Source organism: Spea bombifrons, chromosome 1, assembly GCF_027358695.1.
Source record: "Spea bombifrons isolate aSpeBom1 chromosome 1, aSpeBom1.2.pri, whole genome shotgun sequence".
NCBI lineage: Eukaryota > Metazoa > Chordata > Amphibia > Anura > Pelobatidae > Spea > Spea bombifrons.
Window position 1 is genome coordinate 23,033,445 of NC_071087.1, and position 20,703 is coordinate 23,054,147.

Here is a 20,703-nt window from a genome sequence, read left to right on the forward strand (position 1 = left end):
ACTAAAATATAAACAAACCAATGTACTGGTGACTTTATGTGCCACAATTAATGCGGATCTGACACCCATTTGAAGTTGATAATGTGCACAATGCAATGCAATGTAAACCTAGAAATTTGTGCACAAAAAGTCTACTGTTCTATCGAGTATTTCTGTTTGGTTTCCCAGTGTGAGCGTGACATTGTGGTGGAAGAGTGGGAGATGTCTTTTAGACAGTAAAACATTCATGTTTGTGTAGTATCCTTAGTTAAAAAAAATACCAAAAAACTGTGAAACCGAGGAAATCCAGAGCAAATTAATGATAAAAACTAATTTGTGGTCCGAAGAGTCAATAAATGCCACAACATGCACATATTTCCAATGGGTATTCTAGGGTAACAAAGAATGTTTTAACTCCAGTAAATCCGCTGCAGAACCAGCTGACAGGAGAACACCTTCTTCCTCAAATAGATTTCTAATGGTGCAATGACATCTTGGTTTCCAAAACGTGAAGAAAACCCAGCTCTACAGGTGACAAGTCATTAAAGGAAATAAATAAACCAAAGACCTCAGAGGATAAACTTTCTCTGAGTGAAAAGAAAAAAAACAAACACAAAAATGAAATCTTTATACAAAACCATTGTGTGGAAAAATATTTCCATGAAATAAAATGTCATGATACAAGATAATACATAAGTAGAGCTGTATTGGTTGTTGTCAGAGGACAAAAAGGTAAAGGAGGGAAAAAAAGTTCAACAGAAAAAAAGCCACAGAATTCAGTAGAACCGTCATCGCCGTCTCACCACTGGGAAAGCATCGAGCAAGGCACCATTGGAAATATGAGATACTTGATTTAGTCCTTAGAAAGAAAAAGACAATGCTAATCCGGTTGAAAAATCGGTGTCTTTGGTAAAAATTCTATCAAGATGACCTATTTAAAAAAACAAAAAAAAAACAATCAGTTTTTGCCTAATCAATCACATCATTTGAACAAAAAGTGACATTTATTACCTAATTCAGCTCTGGAGAATCAAAAAAAACAGTGTAGAAATTTAAAGACAGAAGAAAGCCACTTACAAAGGGCAAATCAAACAAACACCACAGTAAGGCCTTTTTACTCAGCGTTCATTAAATGATGCCGCACAGTGGGTGTTTTAGAGCAATAAACAACAACACTCACAAAGTATGAAAAGAAGGACACAAACATATGGTTGAGAGGTCACTAAATCTGTTGATGTAGGCACCGGCTAATTATTAACCAACAACCTCAGTTATGCAGTTCATCACATTAGTATCACAAAACAAAAGGGGCCATTCCTTTGATAGCACCTTCACAATGGAAGTATGACTTACCGCTAATCACGCCCATTAAAGAACTAATTAATGATCAAGTGTCAAGGGCCTTGTTTACGGGTCACGTTATGAATATGCCACTTTCTTTCAAAGCCAATCGATTGTAAAACAAACTCTCCTTACTTTGTGGTTCTGTAGATATTGGCAATATAAGCATCAGACAATTATGCACATAACTGAACTTGAGGTTTCAAGGAAATTACCACAAAGGGTTAACAAAGTGCTAAATTAGGAAGATGATGCCCGTGAAACATCTTGAAAGCTACAGCACGCAGGAATGGTAATTCCAAGCTCATTAATGAGATGCTATACATTTTATTGTAGCTTTATTTATTTACAACCAGCATGCCAATGTCCTATTAAGCAGCATATACAAGCAAAAATGGCTGCTTAAGTCACTAACAAAGTTGTAATTCAATGTAGCAGAAAACACACAAAAAAAAAAAATAAAAAAATAAAAAATAAAAACACGTATAAGCATGGATTTATAATGCATCTCGCACACGTTACCAACCCAGAAACAGATCACGCAAAAGCCTTGCGCGTTAATCAGCTTTGTGCCAGACACGCATAGATACCACCTGCAAGTATGGATTCTTAACTAGTACTTCCCAAGAGCGAAGTTTGACGCGCACTCGTATCCCTTCCATTACCAGAACTGGGGTCCTCCATCAAATTCTGAATTCCGAGAGTCAATGACCTCTGCCCTTTCAATCTTTATTTCACGGGCAGAGGTCGTATATTTATTCAATATCTTTAATAGTCTCACCAGAGAATAGCTACTAAATTCATTCATGGAGTATCAGTGTAGAGGACAGGAATTCTTATTTATTGCCATAGTAAACACAGTTTAACACCAGATAAAACCGTTACGTATTCAAATAAACCTCATTAGCATTATACTAAAATACATAAAATAAGAAATACTAAAGACAATATTATTAATCACTCATTAAAAGTTAAACTTCTCGGATCATGGTATAGTTTGCCTATGAGAAGGGGCTAAATTTCTTTTACTGTTCTGTTAAATACACTGAAAATGAACTTGGATATGGGCCATTTAGTATAATGCTAATGAGGATTATGCTTTGTAAGAGAAAACATTTCACACCCCATCAATATACGGCGGGGCTATTTTATTTTAGCAATTAATTTATTATTTTTTTTTGTTCTCGGCGCGGCAAAGCCTTGCATTCAGGCCGTTCATAAATGTATAAATCAGGCCTATGCGTGAGCCTATGCATCTGGGAACCGTTGCAAATCCTTCCGCTCGGGTGATTAAGCTCCTGACACATTCACTGATTAATAATCACCAAAAGAATAAGATCAGAAGCAAAATAAATGATCATTTAATAGAGAGGCTTACAAAACAGCCCTTTAACTTACATATTCCATCATGTTATTGGTTTCACATTTCCTTTTGCTCAGTCGCCAGTGCAAGCACAGCTGGAAGAAAGAAATCGCAAGAGAAGAAAAATGAGCTGGGTTTTATTGCTATACACACACACATTAGGCCATTTATCCACCTTTCATATTTTTTGCCTAACAAAAGCATCTGTTTCCATACTGTGCAATTCAGACTTCCACACCACGAAGCTGCTCCCCGTGGTACTCACCTTGTGGTATAACCTATTGTTCTCCCATTCCAATAACTTCTCAATTGATCTTCGTGTCTGGAAGACAAATGGGGGAGAATTTTACTCTTGACTGGCTTAAGAAGAAGAAAAAAAAACGAAAAAAAAAAGTCACTTTGCAACAGTTTTTTTGCTAGCATTTAAATCTACATGACAGCGATGAGTACAGGGTGGTCTGAGATTTTATCAAAGCATTAGTGTTAAATAGTAACTAGAATGGCAATACCTTCACCCTCAGAAACGGAATGCACTAAACAAGTTAATTAAAGTTAATAGCACCTAAATGTGCTTGTAATTGTTTACAGGCTAACAAGAAGGGTAACTGCTTAGACCAAACCCAACGTGTAAAATTATGTACATAACCACTTCTTAACATTGAATGTCAGATGTTAACGGAAAAAACATATACAAATAGTGATGTAGGTTAGCATTGGCAAAAGCCTGGCTTTATCTCATTTTATTCCAACAAACTTCCTTTTTCTGCAGACCTGGAGGCGGCCATTGCTGCCAGCCATGCGGTAAGTTGGGTGAACTTCCTGTTCAAACATCACACTAAGCTCAATCTTTACGACAATGCCAAGTATGTCCCTTCATAGACTCCTTGGTCTTGGTATGCAGATGGCCAATTAAAATTGATCCATTCTTTTGGGTTACACAGAGGCAGAATGATAAGTAGATTAGCTAAGACATTATGCAAAACTAGGATAGTTTAATAAAAAAAAAAATATATATATAGTATAACATATTTGAGAATGTATTTTTAATCTGGTGGTAGTAATAGTGGAAGATGCTATTCTTAGTATTTCTCCAGCACTTTAACGTGTACAATAGCAGCTTGTTTACATTTTCGTGATGTCACCCTTGCAAATGAGTGTGTGTGTGTGTGTGGGGGGGGGGGGCTCTGCAAAACTCCCCATGCATTGGCCCCTTTAGCCAAACTAGGGCTGCAACTAACGATTATTTTAATAATCGATTAGTTGGCCGATTATTTTTTCGATTAATCGATTAATCGGATAAAAAAAATGAATGTAAATTTTTCATTTATTTAAAATAATTTACTAAACAAATGATGTTAAATACAAACAGCAGAATAAAAAAACTTTAATACATTTCTTGTCTTTATTTCCCAACCAGCCCCCCAATATATGCACATTTGAGCCCAGGCTTGCTACGCTGCCTCCCAGACATGCCATGCTGCCCCCCCACATATGCCACGCTGCCTCCCACAGCACTCCACGCTGCCTCCCACATATACCACACCACGCTGCCTCCCACATCTGCCACTCCACTCTACCCCCCACATGCCACTGTGCCCGATACGCCTTATACCCCCTGAAACACCACTCCATCCTCCCCAGACATGCCACCCTGCCCTCCCCACATATGCCACGCCATGCTGCCTCCCACATCTGCCACTCCACAATGCCTCCCACATATGCCACGCTGCCTCCCACATCTGCCACTCCACGCTGCCTCCCACATCTGCCACTGTGCCTGATACGCCTTATATCCCCTGATACCCCACTCCATCCTCCCCAGACATGCCACCCTGCCTCCCAGACATGCCACTTCTCTACCCCCAGATATGCCACTCTACCCCCAGATATGCCTTATACACCCTGATACACCACTCCGTCCTCCCCAGACATGCCACACTGCCCTCCCCACATATGCCTTATATACTGTATATGCCTTATACCCCCAGATATGTCACTTCACTGCCCCCAGGATTTAGATTCCCCTAAATTAACCCTAAACTCCCCATTAACCATAACTGCCCCTAAATTAACCCTTAACACCCCCTTAACCACAGCATCCCCTAAATTAACCCTAAAGACCCCATCAACCACAGCATCCCCTAAATTAACCCTAAACACACCATTAACCACAACTGCCTCAAATTAACCCCAAACACCCCATTAACCACAGCTGCTCCTAAATTAACCCTAAACACCCTATTAACATAACTGCCCCTAAATTAACCCTAAACACCCAATTAACCATAACTGCCCCTAAATTAACCCTAAACACCCCACTAACCATAACTGCCCCTAAATTAACCCCCACCTCCCCTAACTTTCAGTAGCCCAAATATATATATATATATATATATATATATATATATATATATATATATATATACACATACATATACTTACAGTTAGATGAGTGTCACAGCCATGTGGTTCTGGCCTGGAGAAGGAAGGGGCGGGGCCAGTTGTCACAGTGATTACAGGGAGGGGGAGTAAGTAGGAGCTGCTGCTGTGAGACGGTGAGTCACTGAAACGGATTATATAATGAGGGGGATTTTTCAGAGCGTTTGCTCTGAAACAACCCTCATTTTATAATCGATAATAATCGATTCAACTAATCGATAATGAAATTCGTTGCCATCGAATTTCATTATCGATTATTATCGATTTTATCGATTAGTTGTTGCAGCCCTAAGCCAAACACCTCCTGGCATGTGATATACTTACCGCCAGTTGCTTGGCTCTACTGCTGGTTTGAAGAAGACTCATGGGAGGTATTTCAAAATTTTAACCCCTTAATGACAAAGCCCGTACATGTACAGGCTCAAAATGCATTGTTTTCAATGGGTTTAGGGACCGCCTATTGTCCTTAAGGGGTTAATAGGAGTGCCTTGTTGCCACAGGTTAACCATTTCACGCACTAATTTACCTCTTTTTTATTAGAGCAAAATCACAACCTAAACATAGTTATTGCATTGTGCTGAATTAATACATCAACTACACCAAGTATTTCAGCAAATCTGGACTATAAAATGCTGCGCTTTGTGAACTACCTTACAGAACAAAATCTAGCAAGCTTAAATTTATTTGGAAAATGAGGAACAATTAAGCCTAAATAAATTAAAAAAAAAATCTGATTAATTTTCCTTCAGCCCTCAAGCCAGGATTTTGTGTTAGGCAATTATATAAAAACCATGGAAAAAAAATAAGTAAAAAAGTCTTAATAGCGAATGTGCACTTTTATATGGAAGAATGTTATATATTCTCTGAAAATCCAGAGTAAAATTATAAAGGTGCAATGAACAATTGTTGCACACTAAAGTTACCCGCTGAAATGCTAACGCTTCCAACACACGGTTATTAACAGTAATTAACAGTATTAATGAATCTTCTGCAGCTGCGATGGGGGTTTACACGAGAGCAACTTTAACTTGAAACCAAGTATATATATAAAAAAATTACAATAAAATAAAAAAAATAAAAAATGGGAGGGAGTTTAACTCCAGAGATGATCTTTATAAGACAAAGAACCAACAGAGAAGCCTAAGAAGAAGGAGGATAAATCACAGTGCCAGGTGTAAAGAGACAAGACAGCTGCAGGTGCAAAGTGACAACGCCGATTTTGGTCATCAAACAGAGCGCAGCTGCGAGATGAAAAATCCCCTTTAATGGAGCACTGGCAACAAAATCCCAAGACTTCAGAAATTATCACGTTTAATGCCAAATGTTAATATACAATTAGCACGGCCAGAAATTTTCCATTAGAAAGTAACAAAAACATAACCAGCATGGTTACCAATTAAAATTCAATCGTAATGAATTAAGCACAGGACTCCGGGGCTGCCTTGGAATAGTCTGTTAGGGCACTTTCCTTAAAATGGTAATTTGTCACCTTCTAGATTTATAAGATCCATTTTAGAAATGCGATCTTTTCTTCAACCCCCCCATTTCTTGAAAGTGAAACAGTGGCCTTGCACACAAAGATCAGCAGCCCTTACTTGTATTTTTGTAAAGATAGTCTTTTGAGAGCTGCTAGCCCTTTTGAATGAAAATAGGCCAGCAGTTATGGTCACACTTTGTGTTAATTTAGTTGCCAGTCAGCTCCAAACCAAAAGAAAATAAGGCCATGGAGTGTAATTAACATTCAGTTCAGTCGTTTTGTCCCTCGTCTAGCCCCTAGCTTTGTTCATATTGCCGAATGAATGCTGAAGGCTGTAGGGAAATAGATTTGAATCTAATCGCACCATGAAAAGAACATGATCTAACTGCTTTCAGCCCTCCGTAAATCTGTACTAGGTCTTTAGCACAATGCTACTTCCAATTTGGAAATCACTGGATGTCTCGCCAATGACTTTGTGAAGGAAGGGAGGAAAAAAAATTTACAGGGATGAAGAAAAAAAGATAAAAAAGAAAGAAAGACACGGAGAAGACATAAAAATTCCAATAGTTGTTTAAGCATTAAGAGTTCATTTGCATCACAGCCAACCTGAAAAGGGCTGACCTCTCAAACTGCCTCTCAAGCCTATGAAGATGTAGCCCTGACAAGCGCATATTGACAGAGCTCATTGACTCTGAAAGACGGCTCTATCAATGGGGAAAAAAGGAAAAAAGAACAGCAATAGGTTTCACTCGGAGCAGTCATCTACCCAGCCAGCGGCTGCCTACTCAATGACACTGAATAAGAAATAAAAAAAATCTAAACTATATATGTCTGTGCTGCCAGATTCAAAATGGGTATAGAAAACAAATGCATTCATTGGTTTGGTATTTTTTACATCTAGATGGCATGTGGAAAATGATAAAACTTGAATTCCTATCACCACTAGTGTTGTCGTAAATAGTGTTCTAACATGGTTAGAAATGCTAGCTATTCAGGACATAAACATACAGCATACGTTGCACAAGAAAAACAAAAACCATTTTCCTTTTTTTCCCCTGGGCGGACGTTATACTATACTGCACTATGATCTACTTTATGATTAATAGCTAGCTCCTAGATGCTTCTCATTGTCTCCCATGTATGACTGCCTGTTGGATGAATGTTATGGGTGGTGTTGTGATTGGCAACTACTTGCCACAGTTACAGCTTATATTAGATAATATGCTGTAATTTATTCTCTGCTTTTTTTTTTTCTTTTATTCGGTTCGGGTAGCAGTCTACTGTTTTCTGTTTATAAAATTCTTAAATAATCATATATCTTACGGTAGAACGGAACATAATAATGAATGGACGCATTGTTCGTTTTGAATAAGTGTTTAATTGCTTATAATTCCATTCAAGAATTTATTTTTTTTTCCCTTTTTTTTTTTTTTTTTGACATTGTAATACCCTACCGATGTATTCTAAATCTGAGAACATAAAGTATAAAATATTTAAATAAAATAAAAAAAAAAAAAAAAAAAGAAAAACAAAAACCTGTTGACAAAACTTTAGGCCCTAAAATGATCTTGTACGGAAGAACTTAATTCGGCTAATTTGGCGACGAGGACTAAATGGAAACCAGTAATTCTGTTTTAGAAGTTGAAGGTTGGGAGCTTGAGATCAGACAACAGGGCAGTCCGCATTTCATCTTTCTTTGCCATGACAGGTGAAATAAAAAGGCCGTGCACGTGCAGCCTAATTAATCACCACGTTTGACATGGTGCTGATCTCCATCAAAAGGCAAACGAGGGCAAACAAAACCCAAATGGGACGCTAGACTAGAGAACAGTGTATTTTATAATGAAGACAAATCCACAATAATTCTTGTAATATTTAGGGACAGAAGTATAATGTTTAAGTTATTTATACTGACACGCTTAAAATGTAATGGCTTTATCACGATGAAAGAAAAACGTATCCCGCACACACACCACTTGCCACGATAACTGAATCTTAAAACTCATCATATGTTAAGAATTATTTACCAACTTATATAATGCTAACAACTTACGCAGCGCAGTACAATGGCTGAGGAGGAGATAAGTGCATCATATATGTGAAATTACATGTACAAATGGTGGGAGGAGTGCCTTGCGCAAATGAGCTTACACTCTAATTTATACATATAGACATGAAAACGAGTATCACCAGCATAGTTAAGCTTGGCACTATTTCCAAACACAGTACTTCTATGTTGAACGCAGTATAGAATAAAATAGCATTCCCAACATTATTTCTGTTCCAAAACCTGCCAAAGACCGAGCTATTTAAGTGTTCTCAGTGCTCAACAAGTAATTCTCCCTATCAGGGAAATCAAAGGCTGTCATTAGACCAAGCAAACTACTGTCCTTGGTACTATTGTGCTCCCTAAGAGACAGGGTATCATGAATTTAGTCTAAAATCAAGTGCTAAAGATGAACTGACATTTCATCTAATGAATGATAGGTTTCAATCATATAATGAACGTGGCTTTCAATAATAATGAAATGCAGTCCTTACAAAAATTATTTGAAAAAAAAACGTTCTTAAAAAATGCTGTTATTCGGTCTGAAGGTTGGCAAAAGTTGTGATATTGTACACAAATCAGTGAAGCGGTAAACATGTTATTGTGTTAGAACAACTGGATAGAAACAATGAACCTTGAGCATCATAAGATTAGACATAAGGACGTTTTATGTTACTGAGAGTGTGGCACATAAATAGAGAAGGGGTAGTGCGTGCATCTAAGACAAGACCAAGGACAGCACTATATACAGCTCTACATACATGTTTCCAATTTACTCTCCCCTAGTTTCCCTTAGAAATGCATCGCAGTGATGGTGATGGCCGGGGGTTGGCCAGCCTACAGTGTTGGGATTGCAGAGTTCTAATTATGAAAAAAATAACACATACAGAAAAATGTATGAAGAGAAAAGTTGCAATGTAATAAGCTCTGGCGTGGTTCCAACTCTGTATACAACATTCTTAACATTTTCAATAAACTGGTTTATTTAGAAACCACACAGGGACAGCGCAAGTGGATACATTTTTTTTAATGACGCAAGACTTGTTCACTGCAATGGGCGGTAGCACCGGAAAGACTACATATGCCAAAGTAACCTATTCTTGAGGAGAGCTAGTACTTTTACCCCGATCATCCTAACATAATGCATTACACATCGTCCACACTATCATGGAAAGGACTGATACACACTTACCATATGAACAACAAATCACTCACACAATGTGCCGTGATCGATCATATGCCTTTGAACATGAGTGACTTATGTGCAACATATGAGGCAGAAACGGGCATTGCCATACAGACATTTACCCCAAAATGAAGGTGCAAGGAGTACAATCATGCATGGTGGATACTGTGGGGACATTTTTGGCATCTGTGGACCCTCAATTATGTTTTTTTTTACCTGGGTATGCAATTCATTGTGTTCTAACCTAGGAAAAACATATTCAACAACACAGACGGCAAATTACTGTGTCGCAAATATTATGGCTGTAACTTTAAGCATCCCGGTGATTATCTTTTTACATTACAGACATTTAATCAAATGTTTAGAATACTAAACAGTTCAAACAAAACTGCATTCATTTTATTTATACCCTAATGTTAGGGTATTAGAGATGCCTGGGAGAAGACCATTTCTGTCACATCAACATTTCCTAGGCACTTTCTACATTAAATAATACAAAAGGAGAAGTAAAGGAAAGTGACTTCATTACGTCTAAGTTTAAAGGGGTACTACGGGTTTTTTTTATTATTATTATTACCAGTAAAAGATTTAAAAATATGTTGAAAATAATATCGTGCCGCTTTCGGTTCTTAAAAGAATTCTACTTTTTGTATAATATATGCATCTGCCTGAAAACGTGAAATCGTTTGTAAGTGTTCCAGCTCTGTCACCCATCTACTAGTTTTGTTAGCCTCAGTACTGTATTTTATGTTTAGGGAGAAAACAAAACCCAAAACCAAAAGAAGTACCAAACCAATACAGCAGTGAAAAGTAAAGGACATGAAAAACATACTTTGTTTACAGTCTGTAAAATAACCCAAATTTCCTTTCTAGCTATAGCATGAAATGTAACACTGTTTAGTGAGCATCACAATCCTTCAAGGAAGAAATTAACAGGAGCAGCCTATTAACTTGCAAAAGACAAATAAACTGGCCTGAATGTGCGGTTTAGACAAAAAGTAATTAAAAGGACACTTACTCTTTTGCTGAGACATACAACCGGCCACATGCTGCAGCCCAATGTACAGCAGCAGCAGAGACAGCCACACAATAACCAGCGGACATTAATCGGAAGGTTCTTCTTAAGACAACCGTTCACTCTGTTAATGCTGGATTTAAATTCCTCCGGTGCAACCTGCGAGTAAACAACATGCATGTTACTAACAGAAAACCATACATTCATGGATAGAAAGTGATGCAATCAGACACATACCTTTCCAGTTAAAGACGACGGAAACTCTGCTTCAAATTTGTTGCTAAGACCAAACCTAAGAGAAAAAAAGAGGTAATTGTACCAACATCATAAATCCTAACATGAAAACACACCCAACACGAAATATCTGTCCCTCACAGAGTCATATTTAGGACTTTACCCCAGAACCATGTTTAATACATATCTGTCATGGCCTCCAAACTGTAGAAGTCTCCGTTTTAAGGATTTGCCAAGCAGGCTTATAATAGATCCAAACTTAAATGTCATGGGACGTTGAAACATCAATAATTGAAACCATTTGCCAGCTGGGTGTCAAAGTGCAGAACACTATACAGCTAAGCTAATAGAGAAGCTCCTCGGGACTGCACCTTCAGCCCTGCAAAGCTCTGTATTTCCAAGGGCGGGTATTTGCTGATGGATCTATGGTTACTATCCATACACTATCCTTCACACAAAACAGTGCCTAAAGTTTTAATAGTCCAGGCAGCTTGATGCAGGGATCTGCCCGATCTTGGTCAAAAACGTGAAGAACTGAAAGCCTATCTAGAGACACCAAGTCAAACCACAGACACAAGTCTATACATTATACCGCTGGCCTGCATGCAATCGGGCTATTCACTAAAGGAGGAGTATGGCAGGAGAGTTGAACATTTCAATACCCTGACTTAATCAGACCTCATACAAGCCCAGCTCAGCCTTCCAGCAGAAAACGCTTACCGGGGTTTGCCCTTCATAATGCATAGGGACGTAATTGTGATGTAATTGTCTATTTAATGAAGGCCTAAATGAGCATTTAATTTATCCATTTGCTATTCTTTACACAGCTGTGTGGATTTCACAACACACACAAACATCCTCTATTCTCCCCACTCCTGACGATTAAACATATAAAGCTCTTTATATAGGACTGCATAGCAAGAGATGAACTGGCCTGGTATCAACCCCAAGGGAATAACTCCCGCCAGGTAACAATCCAACCATTAACATATCGATTATTCCAGAAGATGAACCCAACATGACCGAAGACATGTCATGTTATCCCAGCTCAAGCCCCCAAAAACACCTCCAATACTTCAAATCAGCTTGCCCAAAACTGTACATTGAAATGGGTTTTGTTTAATTTCACTCACATACCATCTCGCAAACCCAGCAGATATATTGCGTGATGCCTTACTATTCCCTTTCAATGGGCACAGCAAACGGTTTAACAGCCAGTACGTTACCTTATTTCAGAAAACGTTATCATGAAATGTGCTACAGGTCTAAGCTAACCCTTCTCCCTTTTATCCTGTTAACTATGAAAAAAGTACGAATGACTAGAGGCCAAACACAGAAACAGCCTGTGCCTGTTCTGCTTTATCACTGTTTTTTTAGTCATGTAGGCATCGTTGACTTAGGGCTGCTGGCGGACGCACCTTACTTATCAAGCCGACGATAAACTCTCCTGCTGATATTAGTAAGAATTCCATACCTATGACCATCGTTCAGGTCAATTTCAATCCTCTGTTCTTGCTGTACAGGGTCATCAGACGTAACATGGCCCATCTCATACACAAGCGGACGACCACCAAGGTCAGGCGCTTGTGGTTATAGCCACAAAACCAAGTGTTTCTGACATTGAAAGTTGGGGATTGTATTGCACATATTGTAGTGTCAATGATGAAATGTCCAATATATGACATCTAGTATACTCCCACCATTAAAAACTCAACTATACTTCTAGCACAACCATTATGGCAAACTATTTTGTGTTATTTTATACTCTTGGAAGGGGAAGCATCCCCAGAGTCCAACATATAATAGCCTTTGAGAATCATGACTACCTGAAGTTGCCCATCCAATACATTGGTAGCCTGTACTTGCCCATCCAATACTTGCCTCCATTCTGTCCCTCCCAAGAACAAATCAAAGCAGACCCTGGTATTATAATCATCGTTCATTAACCACATGGCATTTAACACCGCTAGTTATTTGCATAACGAATAAGCCATTTCGAAGAATAATGTATTTTATTTATCGCATAATTTATAATCGCACTTCCACATCATTCTAGTTTTTACGATTGTAGAACACCGATATATATACTCATACCCAGATAATAGAGAAAAGGGACATATGGGGAAGGGACTGTCCTGCCTGAAGAGAGACACTTGGGATATGCAGAGGAGGCATTACAGGGCCAGGTCAGATTATGGCACTATACGGAATGATGATCCAGATCTTCCTCTTCCAATGACCTGCATATACTGAGCCCATGCCCTGAGATTCTAAGCCAGCCTGGACTATCAGCCTCCATAGCGGCCTGTTTAGCCATTCTCCCTGCCTTAAAACACAATCTCCAGGCACCCCTCCCCCAAGCACGGCAACAACAATCCGCTTTCCGGCTATCGCCTTACACTGTAACATGTCCGCATCCTCGCACTACCACCGGGTCCGGTGAATATTTCAGAAGCTGCTCCTCCAGCGCCCGCTCTTCATCTTCGTCCTCTTCCTCCTCCTCGTAAATCTCATCAAAATCCGCCATCCTAGAAGCTGGCTAAAAAAAAAAAAGTGAAGAAATAAACGAATCTACTTCCTTCACTCTCTCCCCGGTACCGTTACCAGGAAGAGGAGGCCGCCATGCCCAGCGTCATGACGAGAAACATTACTTGCGTCAGCACGTTCCACTGACGCACAGGATTACATAGTTCATGACGAAGTTTGCAAAATAGAGTTCTAAACGGAGATTTGTTTAGTCTACGAACGTATGGCACAGTGCTAAACGCGCATAGTAGACGACAAGTTTAAACGTTGGGACATGTTGCAAGTATCCTACAATATGGCGTCTGTATTTGTGTTTTCTATCTCTTGTTTAGAACGTTGTTGTGAGCAGGATGTAGTTTTTTTTTCAATCCTTTAAACTTTATTTGTTTGCAATGTGGCTAACAGTTTCACGGAACATTGGCAATGCAACGACTGTGCTGAAAGACGAGCTTCAGTGAGCTTCTCCTGGTAGAATAAACTGCATAGTTAAATCTTTCGAGTGACTTTTAAAACGTACTCTGTCATGTACGATGCATTGTTCAGGGCTGGCACAGCAAAGAAAGGCTTTTAGGGATTGGTGTTTATATGAGTGATCACATTGCCTTTTTTTCTAGACCCCATTTATCTGGCATGTTGATCAGCACTGGTAAAGGGCTGCCCTGCAGCATGTGTGGTGCATAAGCACATGATGGAAACAATTACTCACTTATAGCGTCATCCAAGTTATTGCCAGGCAGCACTTACCATTTACTGGTCAGCATCCAGTAAAACTCAATATCTGGGAACTCTGTGTGTAAAGCACAGCTCCCCAGGGTCTCCGGGACAATGTTTTATTTCTCCAGGTTGGGAAGTAGTGTTTGAACATGCCTACTCCCTGCCCATATGCCTTCCCATTCCCCATCCGCTAAGGGTTGTCTGGAGCTAGCCCTTCCCCCGTCACTCCAACAGAAGAGGAAGCGCTATGATAAAAGTTTATATTGCTGTAACTATATTTTTGGATAACACTATACAATAGGCAAACAGGACATAAAAAGCAGTGCTGCACACAACAAATTGTACTAAAGCTCTTCTCCCACTACCTGATTTACTGAAGACACCTCGTAGGACTTCCCATTGGGAAACGTAACCGCCATGTAAAAAAATCTGTAAATTCTGTTAATAAAATGTAAAATCTGACCTAACTGTTATTATCTCCCTGCACAGACCATTTCATTTCTTCTCCCCATTAAGCTCCATGCACATAGTTGAATATTGGTGACTAACCACCAACCAAGTGCTGGAGCCAACATGACACCATCAACACATCTCCTCCCACCCCAGTAACATGCCTCTTCTTTGTGCGTATGCAATGTATGTATTGATGGCCATTGGCATTGTAAAATGTTCTGCAGATCAAACATTTACTTCAGAAGACCTGGCTCACAATTCAAGCTGCCAGGCCTGCTACATCTACATTGTACCTATAGGGGTGGTCATAAAGCCACCATCGATGATGGTCTAGTGGAGTACTGGGTGAGCAGGGCCCTTATTGGTAACAATCTCTGTTTTCCTTTTACACGTGAATGCTCAGTATTGTGACTGCTATTACATGGGGGTAGATATGAGGTAATGAAGGAAACATTTTTTCTGTCCCCAAAACCAGCACAATCACAGATAGACCCCTTCCTAGTAACACTACTGCATTGTTTATAATCATCTCAACTAGAGTGGAGTTTGCATGTGGTCAAAGGGCCCGACTGCTGTACCCATTTTCTTCAACATTAAAGTGTCCCTCTGACTACTTAAGACATGTAGCGCAATATATATTAGAATAATCCTACGATAATACATACAGTATATCATATAGGTAGTAAAGTAGACGGGTGGTCAGTCGGTATGACAATGGTTTGAGTCTTTACATCAGGAAAAATGGACAGACTAGTTGGGTCCAATGGTTCTTGTCTGCCACCAAGTCCTATGTTTCCATGTTGTTAACGCATTTTGGACCATTTATTTTAAATCATAGTTCATAGGTTAGTATAGAGCTTGTTACTAAATTTGGGTGGATGGTTCATGAGAAATTTGTTAGATTTAGGTATAGATTAATTTTTAAATAAATGGTTGCAGTGGGTGATTAATTAGTACCTTAGTCACATTACCTCCTTTCTGGTACACTCCTATAATTCACACAAAAAAGCTCTCAGTGAGAGAGGCAGGGGAAACAGGAGTAGGTACTCACTGGATACAAATGTGTCACCCTCAATCATAAATGGGAAGTAGAAACATCAGCCAGGGTAATGGTCAAAGCAGTTCTTTTCTTTACTTCTGGAAACACTGACTGGTTTCGACATGAACAAACGCCCTTATCAAGGTGAAACATCATGTTTGTTCACGCCGATACCTGGGGATCCTGGAGTCTCTGGGTGAAGTGCCGCTTCTCCAGGTCTCCGGGCCATGACCTGAAATCTCTAGGTCGTGGGAGAGGCATCTAGACACGCTCTACTCCCTGCCCATGGCTATTTCCTCCTCCCACCCCCATACAAATATAAAACGATTGGGACTAGCCTTGCCCATGACATCATCTGCTCTGCCCACCGAAGTCTCCAGCCCCACCCACTAATATTATTGACCGTCCTGAAGAGAGGGGCCTCTCGGTAGCCAGGTATGTCCGTAATGTTGTGTGATAAACACAACACCCCGGTGAATATTATTTAAATTATTCTACAAGTGAAATGCTTACTAAGCCATGATCATATTTAGACATTAGATATTTAGGGCGCTAAAGAAGCCATAGAACTAATCACCCTTTCACTCAAGGCTGACTTTTCCACCTTATTATATTAACAAATTCCATAGAAATACCTGAGGAATGCAAGGCTTTTTTGTGTACAATATGTAATTCCTAACTACAGGTATTGGCATGTAACTGATGTGTTGATATGTACAGTAGGCCTGTAGCGTTCTCGAATTGACTCTGTTCTGCTTGTTCGATACATACAGTGCTTAATGTCTATAAAGATCATAACACGCAAGCAACGTGGCAAATCAAAGAAGGCAGATGAAAAAAAGAGAGAAAGGTAATTTAGACATTTCTCTTTAAATACTTTCTTTCCAAATGTAACACGTTTTATGGCTGGACTTCGTTTGGCAGTAAAATGTGTTAACATTTCTGGCCTATTACGCTCTAAAGCTTTTGGAAAATAAACCTTGCAGATATCCCAATAGTAGCTGAATATAAAGTTCATCCAGGAATTTTTGGATGACCCGGAGGAAATTGAAATGATCTGCCAGTGCTCAATAATAATGATACGATCATATCATTCAGAGTCAATCCTTAGTCTTGCTTGCTCTGCCTTTGAAGGGACGGTGCAGTTTTGCAGAATTTTATTTGATTTATTTTTTTTATGTGAAATAAATTGTATTGGCGTCAATGATCTATGTCTTTGAGTAAACTGATACTATTTCTTTACTTCTCTACCCAGTGGCTGCTGCCAGACGTCATCCAGACATGGCCTGTGATGTGTGCCACTGTGGACAGGCACACCCAATACACTCTCTCCTAGTTACAAGGCTCGGGATTGAGTTTAGTGGTGTCCTCCAAGATCATGAAACCAGAGGGATGGGGTGTTTCCTTTTTATACTGACTATTTAGTGCTAGGAGTCTATGTGGCGCTACAGAAAGTGGTGGAGAAGCTGCCCCCATTTTAACTGCTCATCCATCGTACTAGCCAGCCAGTCTCGGTATACAAAAAAATGCCAAGTCACTTATCACAAGGCGCTAGTGGACAGACACAGCTCCCTCTATACAGAGAACGGATAGATAAGGTGGAAGAGACTAGGATAATGGAGGAGCTAGCTCTCCATGGACCAGGTTGCATCGTACATTCACAGTTTCTGGGAGCGTTGGGAGATTGATCTTGGAATGCGAATAAAGGGCCCTCCTTCTTTTCTTCTCTTTTTGTCTTCTCTTTCACTTTCTAACTGGGGTTCACTTCTTTCCCCCTTTAGAATCCATCACTTAGGTTCAGGCAAGCTAAGAATTTACATGGCCATAGATGGGCCCTGAACATCAACATGCAGGGTTTGTGAACAGCATGATGGCAGGAATAATGGGTTTAAATTTGGCTACACTTTGTTTCTTCCATTCAAATGTTGTGTACTTGAAGTATGCGTCTTTAGGTGGTGTTTTCACCGCTTTCCTGTTTTCTTGACAAAATCAAATAAAAATGGATCTTCAGTAAAGTAAAACCTGTCGTAGATTGAGGAGAGCTGTCTATCCCATGCAAGTTTAAGTTGTTTATCTTGCCAATTGGCCCATGTAACCATTCTCTGTTATGGAGTGTCCAATAGGGCCATCTGCCCCACAGTAATATGTGTATTACTGTTTATATTGTTTTAGTAACCCCTCATACTTTAAGAGCCATTATTTTTGTAATCAAATAAAGGTTAAACATAAAACAGTGTATCAAATTCTGCTTTGTAATAAAGTGGGCAGGTTAAAAATCTTGAGGAATTAAATAATAATTGTATGACCTTTTAACTCAAGCAACAGTTCCTTTTGAGAACCCTTTACAATCAATTTTCTTAAGGAGTGGGTATTTAACAAAATAGTTAATGCCTGAAAAGGACTTATTTACTAATATAAGTGCATTCTTCTTATTGATTTACTTATTCATTGTTCTTCTTTATAATTTCCTATGTCTGTATCACACATTCTCATATTACCCCATCTGATATTAATTATGAAGTAGATTTACACGGGGCATGGTCTTTAGTCCTAAATGTGCTGACTAAGAGGGCTTTGCTACTACCTGCACATGACTCTAAGCTGAAACTGACCTGAAATACTTTGGCAAGATCTCTAACATAATCAGAAATGCAAAGGCTTACATAAAGAATAACATACCAACTAGAGAAGAACCCTTCTCAATGAGGGTAATTCCACCCTATGAAAGACCCTTACTGCCAATGTCTGACACTCTCAAAGCTAAGTTTGATGAACTCTGTAGGGATGGAACAAATCTTTCAGTTTCCACTAACAGCAACATAATTTTACCAGCAAGCAAATTGTATGCAGACATTGAAAGAAATCATGTAACAAGTGGAGACTGACAGATAATATTTCAAAATGTTTTCTTGTCCATGTATGCAGAACAGCTGTCAATAATAGCAATGAATGACCTATGGCCTCCCAGTAAGAATCCTCTATGTTTACTGGTCAAATGCTTCACAGGACTGTACATTCACTGCTCAGAACTTGCTCAATGCTACACATGAGGCTGGTTCTACATGATTATTATCATCAGTTGCTGGAACCAGCTAGGACAACATCTGTGAAGAATGAAACTTAACACAAGTGAGTGACTAGGGAAACATGATTTCTAAAGACACATAAGATTCCTCTTAGAAGACAAGGGTTTCAGAATTAACTTACTGGGCTCAGATGAGCAGTGGATATGGGTAGTAAATAATAAATACCAAGCACAAATACTCCAGTGTATTTCTCAGCTGCCTCAAATACATTTATGGGGGTTGGTGGTAATTAGAAGCTCTCCTCACATTGCACTAGAATTTTTAGTGTTAATCAGGGCAGGATTGTGCCTGTATTTTCTTCCATTAAAAAAATGAATAATTTAATATAACTTCCTTCTTATTACTATATTCCTTTAGGGTATATTTATTTAAAATGAAGCAAAAGTATATTGCAATATATTTACATAGACTGGAGGGTAAATCTAAATTTATCACATACAATTACATGCCTAAAAATCCTACCTTGGAGGAATGATCCATACCTCAAGTAGTAACAATTGTGACCTTACAGACTATTTTGAGATGTCTTGCCCAATGTGTGTATCTATAATTTGTGGTAACACTCAATTGCAGTTAAGAGCATGGAAATGAGAAAATTCAATGGGCAATGGAAGTGATTTCCCTGAAAGGTCCTCTTTTCATTAGTTAAAGGCTTTTCTTCAAACTGCTGGGCTCCTGTAATGAGATTCTTTTAAGCTCTTACAAGCCCCCTTGTAATATTGCATCCTCATCATTGGGAAAACCCTACTTTTTAACCATTACTACATATCTGTTAGTATTCAAATCCTTGGTTCCTGAAAGGAAAACCCTTGTGCTATTCTTGCTGAATGCACTTCTCAGTTCATATAATTCTCTGGCCTTTTGATGTGCCACAATGCACGTTACGCCCAAAGATTGTCTCTTCAGACAGATCTACAATGCGTGGCTTGATGTCTGAAAGTGAAATTGACAGCAAGGATGCTGGAGCTCCCACGCTTGAGCCAATACAGAGACTTTAGCCCAATTCCTTGGACCAGAAAACAAGATATTTTCACACTACACCCCAAAGTTGCAGAGTCCAACATATACACTGTTACATAGTTTATTGTCCGCTATATTTGCATGTGCATCAACCCATGAAGACCACTTCTTCCATTCACCATCAGGCTCCCCACCATATCAACAGGACCTCAGAAATCCCACGGATAAAGAGGAAAAGTGAGAGAAATTAATATTGCAGCTGTTCTTCTGATTAATGAGAGATAATTGCTTCTGAAAAGTCACCCCTGTGGCATTTTGTTGTGTCCCAGATCTTTGTTCTTTTCCACTATTATTGAGGACTTTTCTTGAAGGGTTCCTTTCAGTTTTTGGTATTCACAAAGTGTTGCCTGGTTACAGATAATGGGGAAATCTCTGGCTATATCGGATAAGATGTGCCACAGACAGCAATATCACAATGCCACTCTTAAACAGCGATGGATACAAGTTAACGATGTGCTTTCAATAAAACATTAATAGACTTGTTCACGCTTTTTATAATGATCTCATTAGTGAAGGCAAGGGCAATCCATGTCCCCCAGAACAACTAACACCCAAAGCTGGGTAACATGAAACAATCAATAGTAAATACCTAGATAGATAGATAGATAGATAGATAGATAGATAGATAGATAGATAGATAGATAGATAGATAATATAATGATACTATATATATAGCTTAGATAGAAAGTATATATATATAGATAGGATAGATAGATAGATAGATAGATAGATAGATAGATAGATAGATAGATAGATAGATAGATAGATAGATAGATAGATAGAT

General features: G+C 39.0%; 1 protein-coding gene across 1 annotated transcript; it reads right to left on the reverse strand.

The window, feature by feature from the left end:
• Window positions 1-544: 544 nt before the first annotated feature.
• CHIC2 (cysteine rich hydrophobic domain 2) lies at window positions 545-13,765 on the reverse strand. The gene is made up of 6 exons (XM_053458452.1): window positions 13,481-13,765; window positions 11,085-11,139; window positions 10,851-11,006; window positions 2,949-3,005; window positions 2,719-2,778; window positions 545-910 (listed from the first exon to the last, which is right to left on the reverse strand). Exons 1-6 carry the CDS (start codon window positions 13,606-13,608, stop codon window positions 860-862), a joined length of 507 nt encoding a protein of 168 aa, XP_053314427.1. The 5' UTR covers window positions 13,609-13,765; the 3' UTR covers window positions 545-859.
• Window positions 13,766-20,703: the final 6,938 nt, after the last annotated feature.